Source organism: Pygocentrus nattereri, chromosome 7, assembly GCF_015220715.1.
Source record: "Pygocentrus nattereri isolate fPygNat1 chromosome 7, fPygNat1.pri, whole genome shotgun sequence".
NCBI classification, from domain to species: domain Eukaryota; kingdom Metazoa; phylum Chordata; class Actinopteri; order Characiformes; family Serrasalmidae; genus Pygocentrus; species Pygocentrus nattereri.
In genome coordinates this window covers 22,076,330-22,097,415 of record NC_051217.1, presented here as the reverse complement: position 1 = coordinate 22,097,415, position 21,086 = coordinate 22,076,330, and the positions used below count along the sequence as shown (strand labels likewise).

Sequence of the window (21,086 nt, the reverse complement as noted above, 5' to 3'; positions counted from 1 at the left end):
GGCTTTACCAACGTCAGCCAGATCTCCCAGACGTGGACGAGACCCTTCAAGCTGAACCTGCAGAGGAACGCTATGCGGAGGCTGTATTTCAACAGCTTCCTGCATCTCAACAATGCTGTGTCACTAAATCTGGGCAACAATGCACTGCAGGACATCCATGCGGGTGCTTTTAATGGCCTTGCCATTTTAAAAAAGCTATTCTTGCATGAGAACAAGCTGGAGGTGTTCAGGAATGACACGTTCCTGGGCCTGGAGAGCCTTGAGTATCTGCAGGCGGATTACAATGTCATCAAGAGGATAGAAAGTGGGGCTTTTCGCAACTTGCACAAGCTCAGAGTGCTTATCCTCAATGACAATTTGATACCTGCACTGCCCAGTACACTTTTCAGGTCTGTGTCGCTAACACATCTTGACTTGCGAGGCAACCGTTTAAAGAACCTGCCTTACCAAGGAACTTTGGAGTATGTGGGCCGCAGCCTCATGGAGATCCAGCTTGAGGAGAACCCATGGAACTGTGCTTGCGAAATTGTGCAGCTCAAGTCATGGCTCGAGCGAATCCCATATGCTGCACTTGTGGGAGACGTGGCTTGCGAGCATCCGTTTCACTTGCATGGCAAGGACCTGCGCGAGATCACGAGACGGGAGCTGTGTCCGACACTTTCGGAGGCTGAGATTGAGGCCAAATATGGTGTCCCAAGGTTGCAATTGGTTGGTGAGAGAGCATGGCCCACAAAACCCTCATCCATGCTTTCATCCTTCCACAACACAGCATCTTCAGTGGAATACAGGGAGAGGCACCCAAAGCCTACCAAACGTCCAAGGCCCACAAAAACTCCACCCACAGCACGAAGTATCTATCCGGGTCCCAATCAGCCACCTGTGCCGGCTTACCAGACACGGCCACCTATCCCTATAATCTGCCCGGCAGGATGCACATGCAACTTGCACATCAATGACCTGGGATTGACGGTGAACTGCAAAGAGAAAGCCTTCCACAACATTTCAGAGCTTCTGCCTCGCCCGCTCAATGCCAAGAAGCTATATCTGAGTGGGAACCTCATCCAGAAGATTTACAGATCAGACTTTTGGAACTTCTCCAGCCTGGATTTGCTCCATCTGGGCAACAACCGGATTTCGTATGTCCAGGAGGGCGCATTTATCAACTTGCCCAACTTGAAAAGCCTGTATTTGAATGGGAATGACATAGAACGACTTACTCCAGGAATGTTCCGTGGTCTTCACTCTCTAAGCTATCTTTACCTGGAGTACAATGTGATCCGGGAGCTGGAGCCTGCGGCTTTCAGCTTGATGCCCAATTTGCAGCTAGTCTTCCTGAATGACAACCTGCTTCGTGCCCTTCCCATGGATGCTTTTGCGGGAACGTCTCTGGCCAGGTTGAACCTGCGCAACAACTACTTCTTGCACCTGCCTGTGGAGGGTGTGCTGGAGCACCTGCGTGCAGTGGTGCAGGTAGATCTGCAGCAGAATCCGTGGGACTGCACATGTGCCATTGTGCCACTCAAACGCTGGGTAGAGAAGCTCAGCTCGGTCATCGTGGTTGGCGAAGTCATCTGCAGGACTCCCGAGAGTCACACCGGCAAGGATCTTCGTAGCCTGGAGGCAGAGGTTATCTGTCCTGAGCTGAAATATGCTGCCCCAAGCTCCCCGGCACTTGATGTCACACCCCAAAGCACGTCTGGGTCAGGCCACGTCTCTCCTGCATCTGCAGGATCTGCAGTCCCTCTTTCGGTCCTGATCCTGAGTTTGCTGGTTCTGTTCATCTGTGCTGTTTTTGCAGCTGCCGGCCTCTTCGCCTTTGTCCTGAGGAGGCGGAGAAAGAAAGACGTGCCTTTCAGAAAGAGGCAAGAAGTGGACCTCACTGGCATTCAGATGCAGTTTGAGGAACGTGCCACCGCAGCCACGCCTGAGAAACCTCCAGGCCACGTTTATGACTACATCCCTCATCCTGTGGCACACATGTGCAACAACCCCATCTACAAACCACGAGAGGGTGAGATGGAGGCAGAACAGAAGGAAAACGGAGGCACGAGTTACCGGACGCTGCTGGAGAAAGAGCAGGAGTGGACAGCAGCTGTTTCTACATCGCAGCTAAACACCATAGTCACCGTTGATCGGTCGCGACTTCACGAGAACGGGCTGCTTTGCCCCACTGCAATTGACAGCCAGCAGAGGTCGCCCCAGGCCGTAGGATTCGTAGACTGCCTGTACAGCACGGCGCCAAGACTTAAGCACGTTCACATGGCGCATGCACATCCGCCGGGCGTTCAGTACCCGGATGTGCAGCAGGACGCCAGGTTAAAAGAGACGCTGCTTTTTGCTGGGGGCAAAGGATTTCCAGAACAAACCCAAAGTGAATACCTCGAGTTAAGGGCCAAACTCCAAACCAAGCCGGATTACCTCGAAGTCTTGGAGAAATCATACAGGTTTTAATCACAGAGAGTTAAAAAAAAAAAAAAAAGCTCACCTCATAGCGCCCCCTACCTACCACTACCACCACCACTACCACAAAAATTGAGTATCAAAAAAATAGACAGCAGCATGACAAGTTAATCTCTATATATCACAGAAATGTGTTTCCCCCAAGTGGCTTTGGAGGAAAGGCCATACTCAGATATCCAATGAAGTGCCTTTTAATTTTTATTTCATTTTGTTTCCGTTGATTTTCTTTTTCTCAGAGTAGCCAGCAATGTTATCAACCCCTTATTTTTATACAGAACAGATTTGTTTGTGGCTGTGGGAGCCGACGGGAGGAGCATCACTCGCACACATACACAACCGTTGAGACGAAAGCCTTGACGGGAGCTCGCCTCTCTCACGCGCTCGCAGGCACAGTTTGTAGACTACTGCAGTTTGCTGCATGCACTCAACTGCAAAAAGGCGTGGGGTATTGCTGAAAACAAAAAAAAAAAAATTCACCTTCAATAGAGATACTGCAACGCATTACTGTTCAGTGGTCTATTTATTTTATATATTATTATAATAAAGGGACATCAGAGGTCCTCTCTCTCTCTCAAGGACACACCCAAGGATTTGTGAATATATAAAGACACTCAAGATTTTATGGAGTTCGACGCACTTTCTTAAGACGAAATGCTTCTGGATATTATTATCACTAACGGCTTTGTAGGAAGCACTTTTAATGTTTTCTCTCTCACACAAAGATTTGAAAAAGAAAAAAATAAATGTGCATATATTTATTCTGTAATTTCAGTGAAAAATTTAATTGTAAAGGTAATGTTAAATCTATGTATAGTGATTATGCGTCTGGTATAGCCTTCTTAATAAAAAGGAAAAAGATGAAAAAAAAATCTTAAATCGAATAAAAGGGTACCAATGAAAACCTTTTGTGGAGAATACAGTGGACGTAGTGCTATTGCGCTGGGATCTCTTTTTGTATCATTTATCTGCAAGGCAAATTAGAAAATGCCTATAAACCTGCCGAGGTCAAGTAAACCTCTCACTGCTGCTATGAAATAAAAAAAAGAGGACCAAGACAGTGCTGGTCTGATCTGACAACGACATTACTGCCTTTACCCGTGTTCCAGTAAGCAGAGCAGGCTGAAGGTTGGCTGCGTGGAGTAGATACGAACAGCTTCAGCACCCGCTTGGTGAATTACAGGCTGAGATTTACAGTCGACGTCAATGGTCACTACCAACACTGTCCACAAGAGGGCGACAGGGAGACACCCTGTTTACTGCAGGCTGCCAAAAATAGATGGTTAATCATCTTAGAGATGAAAACAGACTTAATGCTTCGGGAGAAATAATATTTTCTTATTTTTCTTACTTGCCTTCGACATTTATTTTCCAAAAAAAAGAACAGATAAAGCAATTTTGGAGTCCACAAAGTTGTCAGCGTTAATTCGGCATGAGGGTCTTAATGGTTCACTGGAGGGGATTCATCTCGGGAATATACTTTTCCATTTATTTCAGCTCTGCTTTCCCTGATTCTCAGTCCTGAGTGAAGCGTCCCAGTGAACAGTGTGATGTTGTGTAATAGGACAAAACAGTCTCGATATCAGGACCAGGTTTTTGTTTGTGTGTGTGTGTGTGTGTGTGTGTGTGTGTGTGTGTTTTTCAACAATAAACAGGGAGTTGTTCCCAGCCAGAAAAGGAGCACGACTAAGCAGATACGATCAGACCTTTTCAATTTAGTTCCCATTAAAAAGTGCATGATCACGTCATTTGGAGAAACAGCACATCTGCAGTTTTAGGCATGCTGTCACTTCCGAACATGCAGCTAACGAGTCACTGAAGCACCTTGTGTTTTTCCTGGTGATGAAACAGTTTTACATGGTTGCTGAAAATGTGATTTCACCTTTAATTTCAAGATTTTTTTATCCTTTTTTTTCCCCGATGGTTTAATAAATTACGTTTATATTCAAGGGCCGCGCAAGAATTCATTTGGCTGAACTGATTGATTGTTATGATATTGTATGTTGGGTTTGACTGGAAATTAAGCTGAGTTGATTTTCCATAATGCTCATAATATTTCATACATCAAACTGCTTCAAATTCTGCTCCTATTGTTCCACCTTTTATAACAAATCTGAAACTGACCTGAAATCAATACCGACTGTTTTTTGGGGGGTTTTTTGCTTGGCAAATTTGGTCATTTCAAGCTCTGTTTATCATATCATACCATTAAAAGTCACACGTCTCGTTTTTCTGTAAACTTCCATCTAAATTCAATGACTTTCACCCTGACTCTGAGATGTTTTCGGATTTTTGTGACATCACCAGGCACCAGTGGGCAGGGCAAAATATCATGTCTCACCTCCAACATATAATGATAAGGGAATGCTGATCTAAATGAGAGACACTCTCTGATACGGGCTTATACAAATAAGGCACCGTATATTTGTATAAGAATGAGTTATGATTTCAGATTCATAGTGGCTTGCGGAGCCATGCTTTATTTTGAGTCAGGAAAAAAGTAAATAAATAATATTCTTACTTTTACAAGCACCAGATCCTCCACTTTGCTTCATTATTTTTTTCCTTGACAGTCATTTGTGTGGTTTTATGTACCAAACACAGTCAAAATTTACTTCCAACCTCTTAAAATTAAACAGGCTGTTTTTGTTACTGTTCCTTTAAGACTGATGCATCGGCACTGTCCAGCAAAAAAAAAGACATCTCCGTTTTTATCATTTTTTTTCTTTTTCTACATCATTTCAACCCACAAACCGTCCTTTATTCTGTGAGAATTTACATTCAGAGGTAAGAGGTTTTGCCATCTCCTGTAAAGTTGCTATTTTGGATATGCTTGTTTTTCTTTGGACAGCGACGATATGTAAATGAGCTCTGTTCTGATTGACTCCATTGTATTGTGCCCTATTTTAAAAAAAGCAGCCCAGGATGAAACACTCACAACTTCACTGTGAGTGGGCGGGGCTAATCTGCTGTTGGCTAAATAGGTTGAGTAGGTTTTTTGTGACATCATAAAAAAAAAACGAAATACAGCAGTTTAGTTTTTGTATACTGGGTACATTTTGAAACTTTAAAGCAGGTAGTTTACTTCAAATGATGGAAGAACTCATCAAAATAGACCGACCACATAAAACGCTGTTGCAAATATACTAAACAAGAGCTCACCTCAGTCTCCATGCAGTGGCTCAGGACACCATGTGGACCAATCACAGTCAGGGAGAGGTCTCAGACCGAACGATGCAGTGATTAGAAGTTCTGTACAGCAAGTGACGGTCACTGCACCATATAAATTGAAACCATGGCATTGTTCTGATCAAAGAGATGATGTTTAGTTTTGAAACGTGTACTGCTGGCTTTACAATGCTAACATACTGCAATGAACTATGATATTAGAAAAATAAATAAATGATCCCAATCGTGTAAGCCCTCTGGTCAAAAGACCAGAATGAGTGAGGTCAGTCTGCATTACTCGTCTTCTTTATTGGGTAGAAAGTTGAAAAACTTCTTTCTACAGAAAGAAACGGGGACACGTCGATATGAACAGGATGACCTTGTGAGAAACGGCAAATTTATTTTCTTTCCTTTTTTTTTCCTACCTGAATTCTCACATGTGAACTCCCACACACATGTACCAGTACAGAATGTGCGCTCTCATCCCTGACCTCAGAGAGAAAATAGAGAAAAAGCTGAGAGAGAGTTTCTCACCAGAAATGTGGCCCATCTGGATGTGTGCTCATGTCTGGTTGATTTTGAGTTAACACATCCTCTGTGGGGAAAAGGGCTGTTTATATGCTGAACTTAACATAGTGGGGAGAAAATAAAACAAACAATGTGGGATATGTAAAAGTATTTTTTTCCAGTCCAGTATGCTAAAACATGCCATTTGACCAGGGGCGCCCAAACTTTTGCATAACATTCTGAAGGTGCTAAAAATGAGTGAAATAGATGTTGCTGGTTTTCTTTCACTTGTTCAGCTATTTCTCCATAATTCAGTGGTTGAGCTGTAAACAGAGTGACTCAGAGTGGTTTGATGTGAAATGGTTCAGATGTCTTTACAGTGGTGGTGATAGGAACCAGGGGTTGCCATGACTACAACACAGATATAGACATTTTATTTACTAGACAAACCACCAGTGGAACTACACGAGTCTTCTGAGCTTTTTAAAGTGCTTAAATGTCCATTAAGTTTCATTTTAGACAGCAGGAATTCCACCGAAGCCTCAACAACAAAATATAATGTCATACTTTGCAATGAGTCGCTCTTCACCTTTATTCCAGCTTCCATTCTTTTCAGAAGACTCACTTTCAGCTCCTCAAAGAATCTGCAGACACACCTCCAAAGTTCAGTCTTAGAAGCTTGTTGATGATTTTCTGAAGTAATCAAACCCATTCAGTGGTGTTGAGGTCTGTACTCTGGGGTGGTCAGTCCATCGTTCAGCTTCCTTGTTTGATGTCTCCGTCTCCTTTGCTCAGTGAGGTTCTTCTTGATCAGCTACACATCCTTTCAGACCCACAGTGCTGAGTGGTCTTCTTGCAGTGGAAGGATGGACAGAAACACCTGTGGATGTTTTCAGATCTGAAGCAGCTTGATTTTCTCCTCTCTCTCAGAGATGGAAGCTTCAAGTGCTGTTCATCTGATGAGAGCAGATTTGATGTCTACCAGGTCTTCCAGGTGGTTGTTAGGAACCACATTTTTGCCGAAGCTTTTAATTTATTTTTTATCTCAACACAAGGGAATTAAAAGTGTTATAACTTATATAACTTATACTCAATGGTATTTTTGCCTGGAAATTATACACATTATGTAGAGCAAATGAATGATGGCCTCAGACATTTGCAAAAAGACTGTATATGTTGATAATAGTAAAATAGTCATAATGGTACAAAATCTTCTCAAACTATTATCTCAGCAGGCATCATGCAGTGTATTCACAACTGAGGGGGCTTTTAGAGGCATTAAACTCTTCAGGCGTCTGGTTCCTACCACCACTGTGAACAATTCTGACTCTGTAAGAGTCTCTAAAATGGAGCCATTTCACTTAAAAAATGATTCTGTTTACAGCTTAACTGTTCGACTATGCAGTCATTTTGCCCTTGCTGTCTAATTTTATGGTGATATACTGTTGCCATGTATGGTTTTTGTTGCTCCTTTCGTTTTCTTTCCTCTGGAGGTTGATCTTGGCTTGCTTTCGTGTGTTTGGCCAATCATTAGTTGGCTGGTTGGACTTTCTGTAATCTATACTTGGCTGAATGTGGCTGATTTGTGGTTTTTGTGGTGTTTTTTTATTTCCTACATCAGCGGCGTTTCTGTTACACACTGACACTGCACCCTCTTCTGCAGTTGCTGTGTTAGTAGCTGTTATGTGTGTGTGTTCTTCCGTGAGGGAGGTTTTACTTCTTTCTTTCTTCTGCTGTGATGGAGCTATCCATCTGCAGGTTTTTTGCCAGCTCAGTTTTCCACTCTCTCTCTCTTTCACCCCCCACTTTGACAGAAAGTGTTTGTTCTTTGGCTTCTCAAAGGCCCTAATTAGCCGCGAAATGATCAAAAAAAGCATGTGGTAGAAGGAAAAAGGAAAACAGAGTGAATGGAGCAGAGAAAGAGAGGGATAAACAGGTAGTTGTGCAGTGTCAGCATTCCTATGCACTCTCTATGTCTTTCTCTCTCTCTCTCTCTCTCTCTCTCTCTCTCTCCTGAGACTAAAACATCTCTCCAGTTAAGAACAAATAGACCAATGCTGTCATAAAACGTGAGTGTTTTTAATGTACTGACTGGAGCTGGAAGCTGGTATGAGATTGAATTCACTCTCTATGTATTGATTGCATCACTGATGTTCACTTCTTTAAAAGCAGATGTATGGTACTGTGCAAAACGTAGAAGCCACCCTTCACTTATTTAATTTCCAGGCAATCCAGCTATGGAGTACAAGTTACTAATTTCTCAGCAGATGTTTCTGAGGAGATTAGATATAAGATACATAAAAAGGTGGAGAAAATGTGGCTCCTAAGAACCACCTGGAAAACCTGGTAGACCCCAAAACTGCCCTCATCAGACAAACAGCCCTTAAAGTTTTCATCACTGAGAGACAGGGGAAAATCAAGCTGTTTCAGATCTGAAAACATCCACAGGTATTTCTGTCCATCCTTCCACTGTGAGAAGACCACTCAGTGCTGTGGGTCTGAAAGGATGTGTAGCTGTTCAAGAAGAACCTCACTGAGAAAAGGAGACGGACGCATCAAACAAAGAAGGTGAACAGTGGACTGACCACCCCTGAGTCCAGACCTCAACACCACTGAATGGGTTTGATTACTTCAGAAAATCATCAACCAGCTTCTAAGACTGAACTTTGGAGGTGTGTCTGCAGATTCTTTGAGGAACTGCAAGTGAGTCTCCTGGAAAGAACGGAAGCTGGAATGAAGGTCAAGAAGGGACACACAAAAAAGCCTGGAAATAATTTTGATATAATATTTAGTTGTTGAGGCTTTTAAATTTACACTCTTTTCTTTTTACCTTGACACTGAAAAATGAATAGCTTGTACTCCTTAGTCATGGAAATCCTCCAGTCTCCATCCACAGATGTGCTCTTTTATAGTAACTGTTCCTAATTTGGAGTAGCTTTAGAGACTCATTTAATAGTGTTGAATTTCCAGTTTAAAATGTCACGTTTTGTTGTAGCTGATCACCATCAGGCAGGTTGGAAACAACAATGCATTTGTTATCGGTTTAACATTAGTTCAGTTTCATGACAAAAGACTTCACTCAATTCATTCTAACAGTGTGACTTTGGTCTGGGCTTGTCTTATGTGTGAGTTATTGTCATTGTACATTATTGTTTTTTTTTCTATTTCTGTGATTGGAACAGCTTTAACAGCATTGCATACTGAGGGATTATAGAATAGAAGAGCTGTCCAAGGGGCTGAAACCTATTTGCTAGAAAAGCCTCATGGTTCAGCATGTTTTTGTCCATATTTTGCATTTTTGGCTGTAATATTGTAAATTAGCTCAACTATCAGCTCTGCAATTTACCATCTTTTACTGTCACTCAGTTGGGATTATTACATTATGTTTCATTTCTTATCAAACCTCACAGCATGTATTTTGTATTTTGGCACTACAAAAATCTTTAAAAAAAGAAATTTCTCTTTAAACCTCACTGGTTAATTTAGGTCACTGTTTGAGTTTTGGCTCTGTAATACTGTAAAATGTAAAAACTATGGAAAAGTATTTATTCAGGTTGTAATATTTCAAGCATTTGAGTTTAGTTAGAAAAAATATTGTACTGTCAAAGCTTTCGGGTTTGCTTGGTCCACAATTTGTGTTGGCCTTTAATACAAATTCAACTGTAGACGACGTTAAATTTGTAATATAGATCATTATTTTAGGCTTAATTTCTAGCTAAACTTTGCCTCTTTATTTAGACCACATCTTGTTTCTTGAGTCTTTAAGATATTAGGTTTGTTTCAAATATGGAAATGTTTCTTCATTTATTATGTCAATCTTTTTACCTAGACCACATCTCTTTATTTATGTCTAAATCCTTTTACCTAGACCACATTTCTTTATTTATGTCTAAGACTTTTTACCTGACCACATTTCTTTATTTACTATGTCTAAATCTTTTTACCTAGACCACATTTCTTTATTTATGTCTAAGACTTTTCACCTAGACCACATTTCTTTATGTATTATGTCTAAATCTTTTCACCTAGACCACATTTCTTTATGTATTATGTCTAAATCTTTTCACCTAGACCACATTTCTTTATGTATTATGTCTAAATCTTTTTACCTAGGGCACATTTCTTTATGTATTATGTCTAAATCTTTTTACCTAGGCCACATTTCTTTATTTATTACGTCTAAAACTTTTTACTTAGACCACATTTCTTTATTTATGTCAACATCATTTTACCTAGACCACATTTCTTTATTTATTATGTCTAAATCTTTTTGCCTAGACCACATTTCTTTATTTATGTCTAAAATTTTTTACTTGGATCACATGTCTTTATTCATTATGTCTAAATCTTTTTACCTAGACCACGTTTCTTTATTTATTATGTCTAAATCTTTTTATCTAGACCACGTTTCTTTATTTATCATGTCTAAATCTTTTTATCTAGACCATGTTTCTTTATTATGTCTAAATCTTTTTTATCTAGACCATGTTTCTTTATTTATCATGTCTAAATCTTTTTATCTAGACCATGTTTCTTTATTATGCCTAAATCTTTTTATCGAGACCACGTTTCTTTATTTATTATGTCTAAATATTTTGATCTAGACCATGTTTCTTTATTTATTATGTCTAAATCTTTTTATCTAGACCACATTTCTTTATTTATTATGTCTAAATCTTTTATCTAGACCACATTTCTTTATTTATCATGTCTAAATCTTTTTATCTAGACAATGTTTCTTTATTATGTCTAAATATTTTTATCTAGACCACGTTTCTTTATTTATCATGTCTAAATCTTTTTATCTAGACCATGTTTCTTTATTCAATACGTCTAAAACTTTTTACCTATACCACATTTCTTTATTTATTATGTCTAAATCTTTTACATTTAGTCAGGACAGATCATTACTTTAAATGCATTTTGATACTAAACCTCATTGGAATAAATAGGCCACACTAGCTGGTGACACCCTATGTTTGAAAATAGGACCAACTAATCATCTTAGGTTTTTAATTTCTCTATTTATTTGAAGTTTAGTTCAACTCTTACTGGTGCGCTTAGGCCACATTTTGTGTGTTGGCTCTTTAGCTATTTAAATTGGGTCAAGTATGGAAATTTTTGAAGTGCAGATAATTATTTTAGCTTTCATTTGTTATCTACACTGTAAAATAATGGCTCAACATAAAAAAAATGTGGTAACAAGTAAATTAACTAGATTTGTTCACCATAGAAATGTAATTTGAAGATTTTTTAATTAATTAATTATTATTATTAAAAATATTTTTTAGTTGAATAACACTGGTTCAATTGCTTTTTAAGAAGTAAAGTAAGTTTTATTATGTTGATCTGACAATTTTTTTACAGTGCAGCACTGATTTAAATAGGCCATATTTTCTGTTTTGCAAATTGCATCAAAAAATCTGGGTTTTTCCTCATTAATGATGTCTAAAGCTTTGAAATGGTCACAGTAGAGCTTCTTATTTCAGCTTTAGTTTTAATATCAAACTTCACGTAGGCCACCTTGTGTGTGTTTCACTGCCAGGGTAAAAATTGGGTCAGCCATGAAAAACATTCTGTTGATTTTTAGCATCTACATCTTTCACATTTTCTTAGTAGAGATCATTAATCTTAAATTTAATCAGGTTTCAAACTTTCCTGGTTTATTTATGTTGCATGTTTCATGTCTGAAATATAATCATTTGGATCTAAAACTTTCGGTAGAAATAACTTAGTTTCCAATATGTTGTTATGCAATCCCAGTGCAAACCAGTGCATTCAATTTCATAAAAGACAGACTTTTTTCTAGTGCCAAACCTTTTACATGGTGGATGAGTGATGCTCTAATGGTTTTTCTCTGACATTTAGCCTGACTGATGGCCAGAAATCAAACATGTTGTGCAGATTATTACTCAGAATGCTCTGATGCCCAGTAATTCGGCTGTATTGAGGAGTGTTTGGTAAAAAGCTGATTACTGCACTAAAGCTTTTTTGGATTTGGGCACTGATGTGCGTCATGAAACATGTCATAAATCGTGCGACAAGTACGAGCTGGTGCTGGAGTGTGTGGAGGAGTGTGTGAAGTGATGGGCGGAAGAGTCAAGTCTGTCTTTGACTGAATCACTACAGAACATTTCTTGCATAAAGATTATTAGCTGGTAATATAGCATGTTAAAAGACTGGGGACGTCTTGCCTTCTGGTGAAAGTAATTTCATTTCATTTCAGTTACTTTTGTAAGGAAACAACAATATTCTGCATTTTTCTTGCTTTTTTTTATATTTTCCTTATAATAGTCGTGTGGCTTTATGAACCAAAAACAGTCATAATTAATTTATTCATGACCATTTTCCAGCCACACTACATCCCTTAGGATTAAACATGCTGTTTTTGTTAGTATGCATTTATGATATATGTAAATTATCTCTGTTTTGTCCCTTGCTAAGAAAGTCATTTACGTTCATTTTTTGAAATGTGACCCCAAGTCTTTGACAGGCAGTTTGTGGGGACAGCAGTGGTGGCTGGCAGTCAAGTTTGGGTATTAAGCCCCATGACAGACAAAATACGAAAAGTGCTGTTGTTTAGGGGGAGTTGGGGGGCGAGGGGGCATTTAAACCTGTCAGATATAGATTTTTTTTTTTAATAAAGCTTTAATTACTTAAATAGACAGACCTGCAGAGTTACGTTAAATGAATGCTGTCTTTGGCTGCTGTTTTTATTTGACTGCTTTGTGAGCTGGTTGGAAAGTTGTGATGATTACGCAGTTTGGGTTTTCATATGAGCCTCAGCAATTCGCACACCACAGGATCGATCTGTTTCTGCCGTGGGTGGACGGATGGGGATTTTGGTGTGATGCTAGTGGTGGAATAGTGTGTATGCAGTGAGGAGTGGAGAGAGAGAGAGAGAGAGAGAGAGAGAGAGAGAGAGAGACTCAGAGAGGTGCAAAAAGCTTCTGAGTATTGATGCAATTGCAAGCATTGTGTTGGTCAGCATTATACTTCTGTCTGTCCAGTAGGCTGCAATTTTCTGTCTCTTCTTTTGTGTCCTGCCTTTATTTTCTCGTCAGAGCCTTCAGAATGACAGGAAAGCTTGTTGTTGCACATGTCTGTCGCTAAGCGCCCAGTTTTTAAAGTGATAGATCTGAGAAACAAAGAAATTTACCCAATTTTCCCCAAATGTGGTGGATCAGCCAAAGCATGTTTGGTGTCTGAAGTTTGCTTCTTTAGTTTGAGCTCTGGAGCTATGAGCCTAATATGGCTACAAATAATGTGAGCTTATACCCCACCACTTAGCATGGTGGCACCTGCCTACCTAAGCAGTCACACACTCACCTGAAACTGTGTGTAGTTGTTCTAATAGACATGACTATGTGGTTACTGACACTGTGTGACTCACTTTTATCTGTGAACATGGACAAATCTGTGCCACATATCCATTTAGTTCATTTCACATAGTTAAGAATGAGTCATATAGCATCACAAACCACATGATAAAGTCTATTAGAGATTATTTAACAGATTACTCTGCCCAACCAGATCGGATGGTGGACACTTTTTTGATATTGTTGATATTTTTGGTTGACGCTTCCACATTTCCAGAATTTTCTTATTTACTAAACTTGTCATCTATACTGATCAGGCATAACATCATGAGCACCTCCTTGTTTCTACGTTCATTGTCCATTTTATCAGCTCTACTTACTGTATAGCTGCACTTTGTAGTTCTACAGTTACAGACTGTAGTCCATCTGTTTCTCTGATAATTTGTTGCCCCCTTTTACCTTGTTCTTCAGTGGTCAGGACCCCCATGGACCCTCACAGAGCAGGTACTATTTGGATGGTGGATCCTTCTCAGCACTGCAGTAACACTGGCATGGTGGTGGTGTGTTAGTGTGTGTTGTGCTGGTCTGAGTGGATCAGACACAGCAGTGCTACTGTGTCCACTCACTGTCCACTCTATTAGACATTCCTACCTTGTCAGTCCACCTTGTAGATGTGAAGTCAGAGACGACAGCTCATCTGCTGCTGCACAGTTTGTGTTGGTCATCCTCTAGTCCTTCATCATTGGTCACAGAACGCTGTTGGCTGGATATTTTTGGTTGGTGAACTATTCTCAGTCCAGCAGAGACACTGAGGTGTTTAAAAACTCCAGCAGCACTGCTGTCTGATCCACTCAGACCAGCACAACACACACTAACACACCACCATGTCATTGTTACTGCAATGCTGAGAACCACCACTCAAATTGTACCTGCTCTGTGAGGGTCCATGGGGGTCCTGACCCCTGAAGAACAGGGTAAAAGGGGGCTAACAAAGTATCAGAGAAACAGATGGACTACAGTCTGTAACTGTAGAACTACAAAGTGCACCTATATAGTAAGTGGAGCTGATAAAGTGGACAATGAGCATAGAAACAGAATGTTATGCGTGATTGGTGTAAGCAGTACTGTTCAAGGTTTTAGAATAGGTTTAAGAGACGATTTAAGTGAACAGTAAGGATGTATTTGCTCTCATGCATGCATTCAACATTAATTCAATGAGTAGTGCTTTTATGTAAGTCAATCCGTTAGTCCTTCATACACTTTTATCAAGTGTGCTAGTGATGGAACCAGCTCATAAGACATCATCTTTTTCTTTTTTTAACTGCATTAATGTTTGTTTGAATTTACTCTCATGCTATATCATGTTTTTACAAGCAAAAACACCAGGTAAATGGCTTTGAAGAACATGCTGAGTTGCATACATAAAAATGTTGTTGCCTATTTAAGTAACATAAATCAAAAATGCTGAAAGTAAGAGGTGACTTGCTATTTAGAACAAGCATTCATGTGCAATTATGCTATGCTGTTTTGGAACAAATAACATTCAAACACAGTGAATTTACCTGCCTCACATTATTTACCTCATACAACCAACAGGATACAATCTGGACAAGTCACCAGTTCATCGCAAGGCAGACACACCTAGGGGCTATCTAGCACGTCCAATTGGACAAACCGCATGTCTTTGGGCTGTGGGAGGAAACCCATGCAGACACAGGGGGAACATGCAAACTCTACACAGAAAGGACCCTGGTCACCCAGCTGGGGAATCAAACCCAGGCCCTCTTTGCTGTGAGGGGACAGCCACCCGCAACGTTATATTTGCTCACCGCATGTTTGTAGCCAGCGTCTGCTCAGTTTTGATTCCCATCATGAATGCCTAACAACAACAGATGGGGTTTAGCTTACATTACTAAATATTAAAGAAGCAAGCATGTCTTGGTTGATTGACCACATTTGGAAGAGGAAAAGTGGGTAAATTAGAGTATTTTTTTCTGAACTATTGCTTGAAATATAAATCTGTGAGCTACATGTTGAACTGTTTCCGCAGCACTGTCATGAGCTCTCGCTTTTTTTGGTGCTCTTTGAGTATGTTCTGTATTTCACGTACTGTGCTTAGCTTCCTGCTGCTCTCCACTCCATCAGAATGCACCTCCAGAGGCACACACATACACCCATACACACACACACAGAGCTGAGTGTATTGATCTGCGCAGCACTGCTTGCCTGTGCACTGTAGAAATCTCCTCGCAAGCACTTAATTGTGTTGGTGCTGTGTGTATTGCATATGTGTATGTGTATGTGTGTGTGTGTGTGTGTGTGTTGCTAGTCGCATTTGCATGCATATTTGATTTGTGCAGGTTGAAACACTTGTGGTTTAATAGTTTATAATAAAAAATAGGTTTAATTCATATAGCATCTTTTCTCAAACCCAACAGCCCTACAGTTACAACACTACAAATCACTGCAAACAACTTGCACACAAACACACAGTTGTCCAGCTATTGGAGAGAAAAAAATCCCCCACCCATGGTGTGTAGTCACTCGACTCACTTCCAGTCAAACTCTGCCACCCTGGTGAAAAGTGTTCCGGCATGCAGTCCAATCAAACTATCACAGTGAAAAGTCTCTGGGCTTGGGGCCCAGACAAACTCCGCTACTGTGGTGAAAAGTGTCCCACGCAGCCTTCTCAAGCTCCGCCACCACAGTGAAGAGTCTCCCACATCTCAGCCTAGTAAATGTCCGTTACCATGGAGAAAATGATCCTGGCTCGCGGCCCAGTCAAGCTACTCTACCATGATGAAGTGTGTCCCAGATCATGGCACAGTTAAACTCCACTACCACAGTGAAAAGTATACTGGGTCAACGGCAAGTAAAACTCTACTACTGCAGTGAAAAGTGCCGTGGTTTGCAATTCCACTACTGCAATGAAAAGTCTCTAGGATCACTACTCAGTCAAGCTCTGCTACCATAATAAAAAGTGTCTCAGCTTGTGGCTCAGTAAAACTACTGTAATGAAAAGTCTTCTGGCCCAGTCAAATTCCTCTGCTGCAGTAAAAAGTGTACTGGTTTATGACCTGGTCAAATTACTCTAGTGCAGTGAAAAGTGTCCCGGTTCATGACCTGGTCAAATTCCTCTACTGCAGTGAAAAGTGTCACAGTTGATGACCAAGTCAAATTCCTCTACTGTAGTGAAAAGTGGCTGGGTTTATGACCTGGTCAATTTCCTCTACTGCAGTGAAAAGTGTCCCATTTCACAGCCCATTCAAACTCAGCAACCACAGTGAAGAGTCTCCCAACACTCAGCCTGGTCAAAGTCTGTTACCATGGAGAAAAGTATCCTGGCTCGTGGCCCGGTCAAACTCCTCTACCATGATGATGTGTGTCCCGGATCATGGCCAAGTCAAACTCCACTACCGTAGTGAAAAGTATACTGGGTCACAACCAAGTAAAACTACTACTGCTGTGAAAAGTGCCCTGGTTTGCAGTTGAGTCTAATTCCACTACTGCAATGAAAAGTCTCCTGGATCACTGCTCAGTCAAGCTCTGCTACCATGATAAAATGTGTCTCAGCTTGTGGCTCAGTTAAACTTCGCTTCTACAGTGAACAGTTACACAATACCATAATGAAAAGTATTCCAGCCCAGTCAAATTCCTCTGCTGCAGTAAAAAGTGTCCTGGTTCATGACCCACTCAAATTCCTCTACTGCAGTTAAATGTGTCATGGTTTATGACATGGTCAAATTCCTCTACTGCAGTGAAAAGTGTCCCAGTTCCCAGCCCATTCAAACTCCACAACCACAGTGAATAATCTCCCAACTGTCAGCCTGGTCAAAATCTTTTACCATGGAGAAAAGTATCCTGGCTCATGGCTCAGTCAGACTCCTCTACCATGATGAAAAGTACCACAGCTTGCAGCCCAGTCAAAGACCAGTACTGCAGTAAAAAGTGTCCCGGTTCATGGCCCAGTCTAACTTCACTACAGCAGTGAAAGTTGTCCCAGTTCATGACATGGCCAAACTTCACTGCTGCAGTAGAAATTCCCAGGATAGTCCAGTACTGCAGTGAAAAGTGTCCCAGTTCATGGCCCAGTCAAGCTCTACTGCTGCAGTGAAAAGTGTCCCGGTCCATGACCCAGCAAACACCACTGCTGCAGTGAAAAGTGTCTCAGTTCATGGTCCAGTCAAGCTCCACTACAGCAGTGAAAAGTGTCCCAGTTCATGGCCCAGTCAAGCTCCACTACTGCAGTGAAAAGTGTCTCAGTTCATGGCCCCATCAAACTCTACTGCCGCAGTGAATAGTGTTTGTGGTGAAAAGTCTTTAGGCTGGTTTTCAGTTGATGATTCACATCAGCAGGAAAATTTAAAAGAAAAACAGAAAAAAAAGCCACAAACAACACAAAACAAGCAAACCATAACGTGATGTAAAGCAGCAGTCAGAACACAGTGTTCTTACACATTACACATATATTGCTTCATTCTAATGCATTATATAATGCATGATGCAATTTATGATGGTGGGTAAGGATGGTTTAAGCTTGCATTTGTATATGTATGTGTTGCATGACGTGTGTGTGTGTGTGTATATGTGGGGGGGGTGTATTTGCATATATATGTGATTTATGCCATTTTAAATGCACATGCTTTAACGTTAGAATGATGCAATTTGGGATGGTGGTGTTTTTAAGTGTGTGTGTCTGTGTGAGCAGCATCGCTAATGAGTGTGCCGCTGACATTTGCTGTTCTTTTAGAGAGTGCTGACTTCCTGTGTGGAGGCTGACAGTGCAAAGGCGGCATGAGGCTACTGGGTGCATGTGGTGCGGGGGTGTGGGGGTAGTTCGTGTCGTGATCACGCCGACTGCAAAGATAGTGAACTGTGATGCCGTCTGATCAGGTGAAGACAGTGAGCTGCATGTTTGTGTTGACAAGGTCAGTATGAGTGTTTCTCTGCAGTGCAGTACTGAATGGGTTTGAACAGCGAAGTGCTGCTTTAGCCTTATTAGAGGTTAGAATAATGCAGCTTTATGCGTGTAGTCAGCACTGGCCTTTCTAATGCCCCGGCTCATTTGTCAGAGCCTTTTTGCATTCCAGCACTTTTTTCCAGTAGAGAAAAGAAAGACCATTTTTACAGCCACAAACACTCTATTGTTAGCATGAATCATATTCATCATTTTTGTTGACTTATAAGCCATAATAATTCACACAGTGTAAATTTAAATACCATAAACTACTCAACAAAGTATGCTTTTATATATTTTCTTCAAAATCGCAAGTACTTTAGGACAAGACATTTTTCAATGGTTAATAATATACGGAATTTATCCGATAGTAACAAAAAACAGATCACTGATGGTCACTACAGAGCCCTGCTGGTGAAATCCTGCACAAATTAAAATAATAATTAAAATTAAAATATATAATATATAAAAATATTGCATCACAATACTTCCATTTCCATGATACACAATATGTATCATGATATTTGTTTTTTTTTTATTTTTTATTAGCACTTTAATAAGTTGGAATAGACAAAATGTAACGTGTAATGCCAGATTAAAAAATAGTATAATAAAAAAAAGAATAACAAATGTAAAACTACAATGAGTTTCATTCAATGTTTGACAAACTGCGCTGCACTAAATGTAATTAATCAAGCCTAATTAGGCTCACTTTGTAACCGAACATAGGTAGCCAGTGTTATTAAGGTACTATGACATGCTCAGAAGTGTATTGCTGCATAAATTAACATAAATAACAACATTTTTTTGTCATATTGTCCATCCCTATCTGTTACCATTAGCTGCATGATGACTTTCATTGTGGTCCATGTGTATATAACAGTATGTCGTTTAGTCTTAGAAACCACATCAACAACTTTTTTAGAGCTTACTTAGCAACCTGAGCCAGCGTATGATAATTTAAACATGCAGTTAGCATCATGGTCATTGGTGTATGCAAGCTTTCAATTGCTGCATTAGCATTGTCGTTTCAGGGGGAAACTAAAAAAAAGTCCATTTTAGAAATAATATCTGTCTGCAGAGCTGAAGAGCCACCGTTTCACTCCAGCAGGTTCAAGCCGGTCATTCAGCGCATGTGCCAACACTTGGTTTGGTTTTCTTAGCAAGTTTCAGGCAAATCATCATTTCAGTCATTTTACTTGGGTTTCCAGTAAAATTGTGATGAACCTGCATTGGGGTAACATTACATTTAAGCTTTTGGCTAAAACCAACTTTTTGTTGTTTTGTTTTGAACGCATATAGAGATTCACAGGGTAAATATTATACAAATTACAACTGATGTGGTGGGTAAACTAATGGGTTACGTAGATATATAGCTTATTTAATTTACCCTTAATATGGGGCTTTATGTGTAAACTTACATTACATGTACAGGAATAAAACATTAAGCAACTTAAGCAGCTTAAACTGAGGATAAAATTAAGATTAGGCTAAAACAAACTTTAGTTTTTAAATGTATCCCTGCTGAAAAAGTGTATAGAAACCATTACGTGTTTCTTTTGTTTTCTGCTGGTTTTATATGGAAGTGACTGGAACACCTGAATTCAATGGTTTGGATGGGTGAGTGAATACTTTAGGAAATATAGTGTATGTCTTGGTTGATTGATTACATATGGGATAAGGGGGAAACTAGATTTTTAGCCAAAGTACCGCTTTCATCTTCATCATAAATTGCCTTTCTGGTTCCTACTTGACAAAGAGAAATGAGTGCAACGAGTGCAAAATGAAGATTTTACTACCAAGCCTCTCAGATCACCTAGTTTAAAAGACACCAGGGACATATGAGTATCTCTCTCTCTCTCTGTCTCTCTCTCTCTCTCTCTCTCTCTCTCTCTCTCTCTCATACATGCACCCCACATAGACACTAAATAAAATGTTTAGACTCCAGAACAGTAGATTTATAGGTTGATACAGTAACACCTTTTGGCAGAAAGGTATTGCCCTCAAGGTCGAGGCTAATTGACTAAAATAAAGTCTTCTGTCTCTTTTCCTCACACCCAATTCCACCCTCCCCTCTTTACCCCCTCTACCCCCTCCCCCCACCACTCTCTCTCTCTCTCTCTCTCTCTTTCTCTCTCTGTCCTCCTCTGCCTCTTTATTCACTTGTCTTTAACCGCAGCGGGTTTTGCTCTTTTCTATTCGTATCCAGTCAAGCATGCAACACACACAGCAGCGCATTACAGTAAGCTTTGTTCCGACTGCCCTTGATTCACCATTATGTCCAATTTGCTCACGTATCAGAACACACAAAAAAAAACACACACACACGAGTGGCCTTGTTTCTCTCTTTTTTTTCTTCCTGCTTTGATATTTTTGCCTCAGTCACTTCCTCTCGCCGCTCAACACACTTTCCCGTCCTCCCACTTAGAATCACTTCTAGGGGCGAAGCACCATGAGATTAGGGCCTAATGCGAAATCAATGCATATGTTGACCCGAAATAAAAACGTAAGGTCCCTGCCTAATCAAGCGAGTAATCACGCTCGCGCTCAGAGAGATAAACTATCTGACGGAGGAATGTGATCATTTGCTCCGTGTTTATCACACGCAGCTGGCATGTGTCTGACCTTCAATGGTCCATGTGAAGTCTTTATCTGACCCGCCTGTTACTGTTATATCT

General features: G+C 40.3%; 1 protein-coding gene across 5 annotated transcripts in view; it reads left to right on the top strand.

Annotated features, from left to right (window-relative positions):
* slitrk3a (SLIT and NTRK-like family, member 3a) overlaps window positions 1–2,958 on the top strand; it is a 7,500-nt gene extending 4,542 nt beyond the window's left edge. For all 5 annotated transcript variants that reach the window (XM_037540166.1, XM_017704124.2, XM_017704127.2 and 2 more), the window contains one exon: window positions 1–2,958. This exon is cut by the window's left edge and continues 204 nt beyond it. In XM_037540166.1, coding sequence (XP_037396063.1) covers window positions 1–2,451 — 2,451 coding nt within the window. In that variant the 3' untranslated portion in view covers window positions 2,452–2,958.
* Window positions 2,959–21,086: the final 18,128 nt, after the last annotated feature.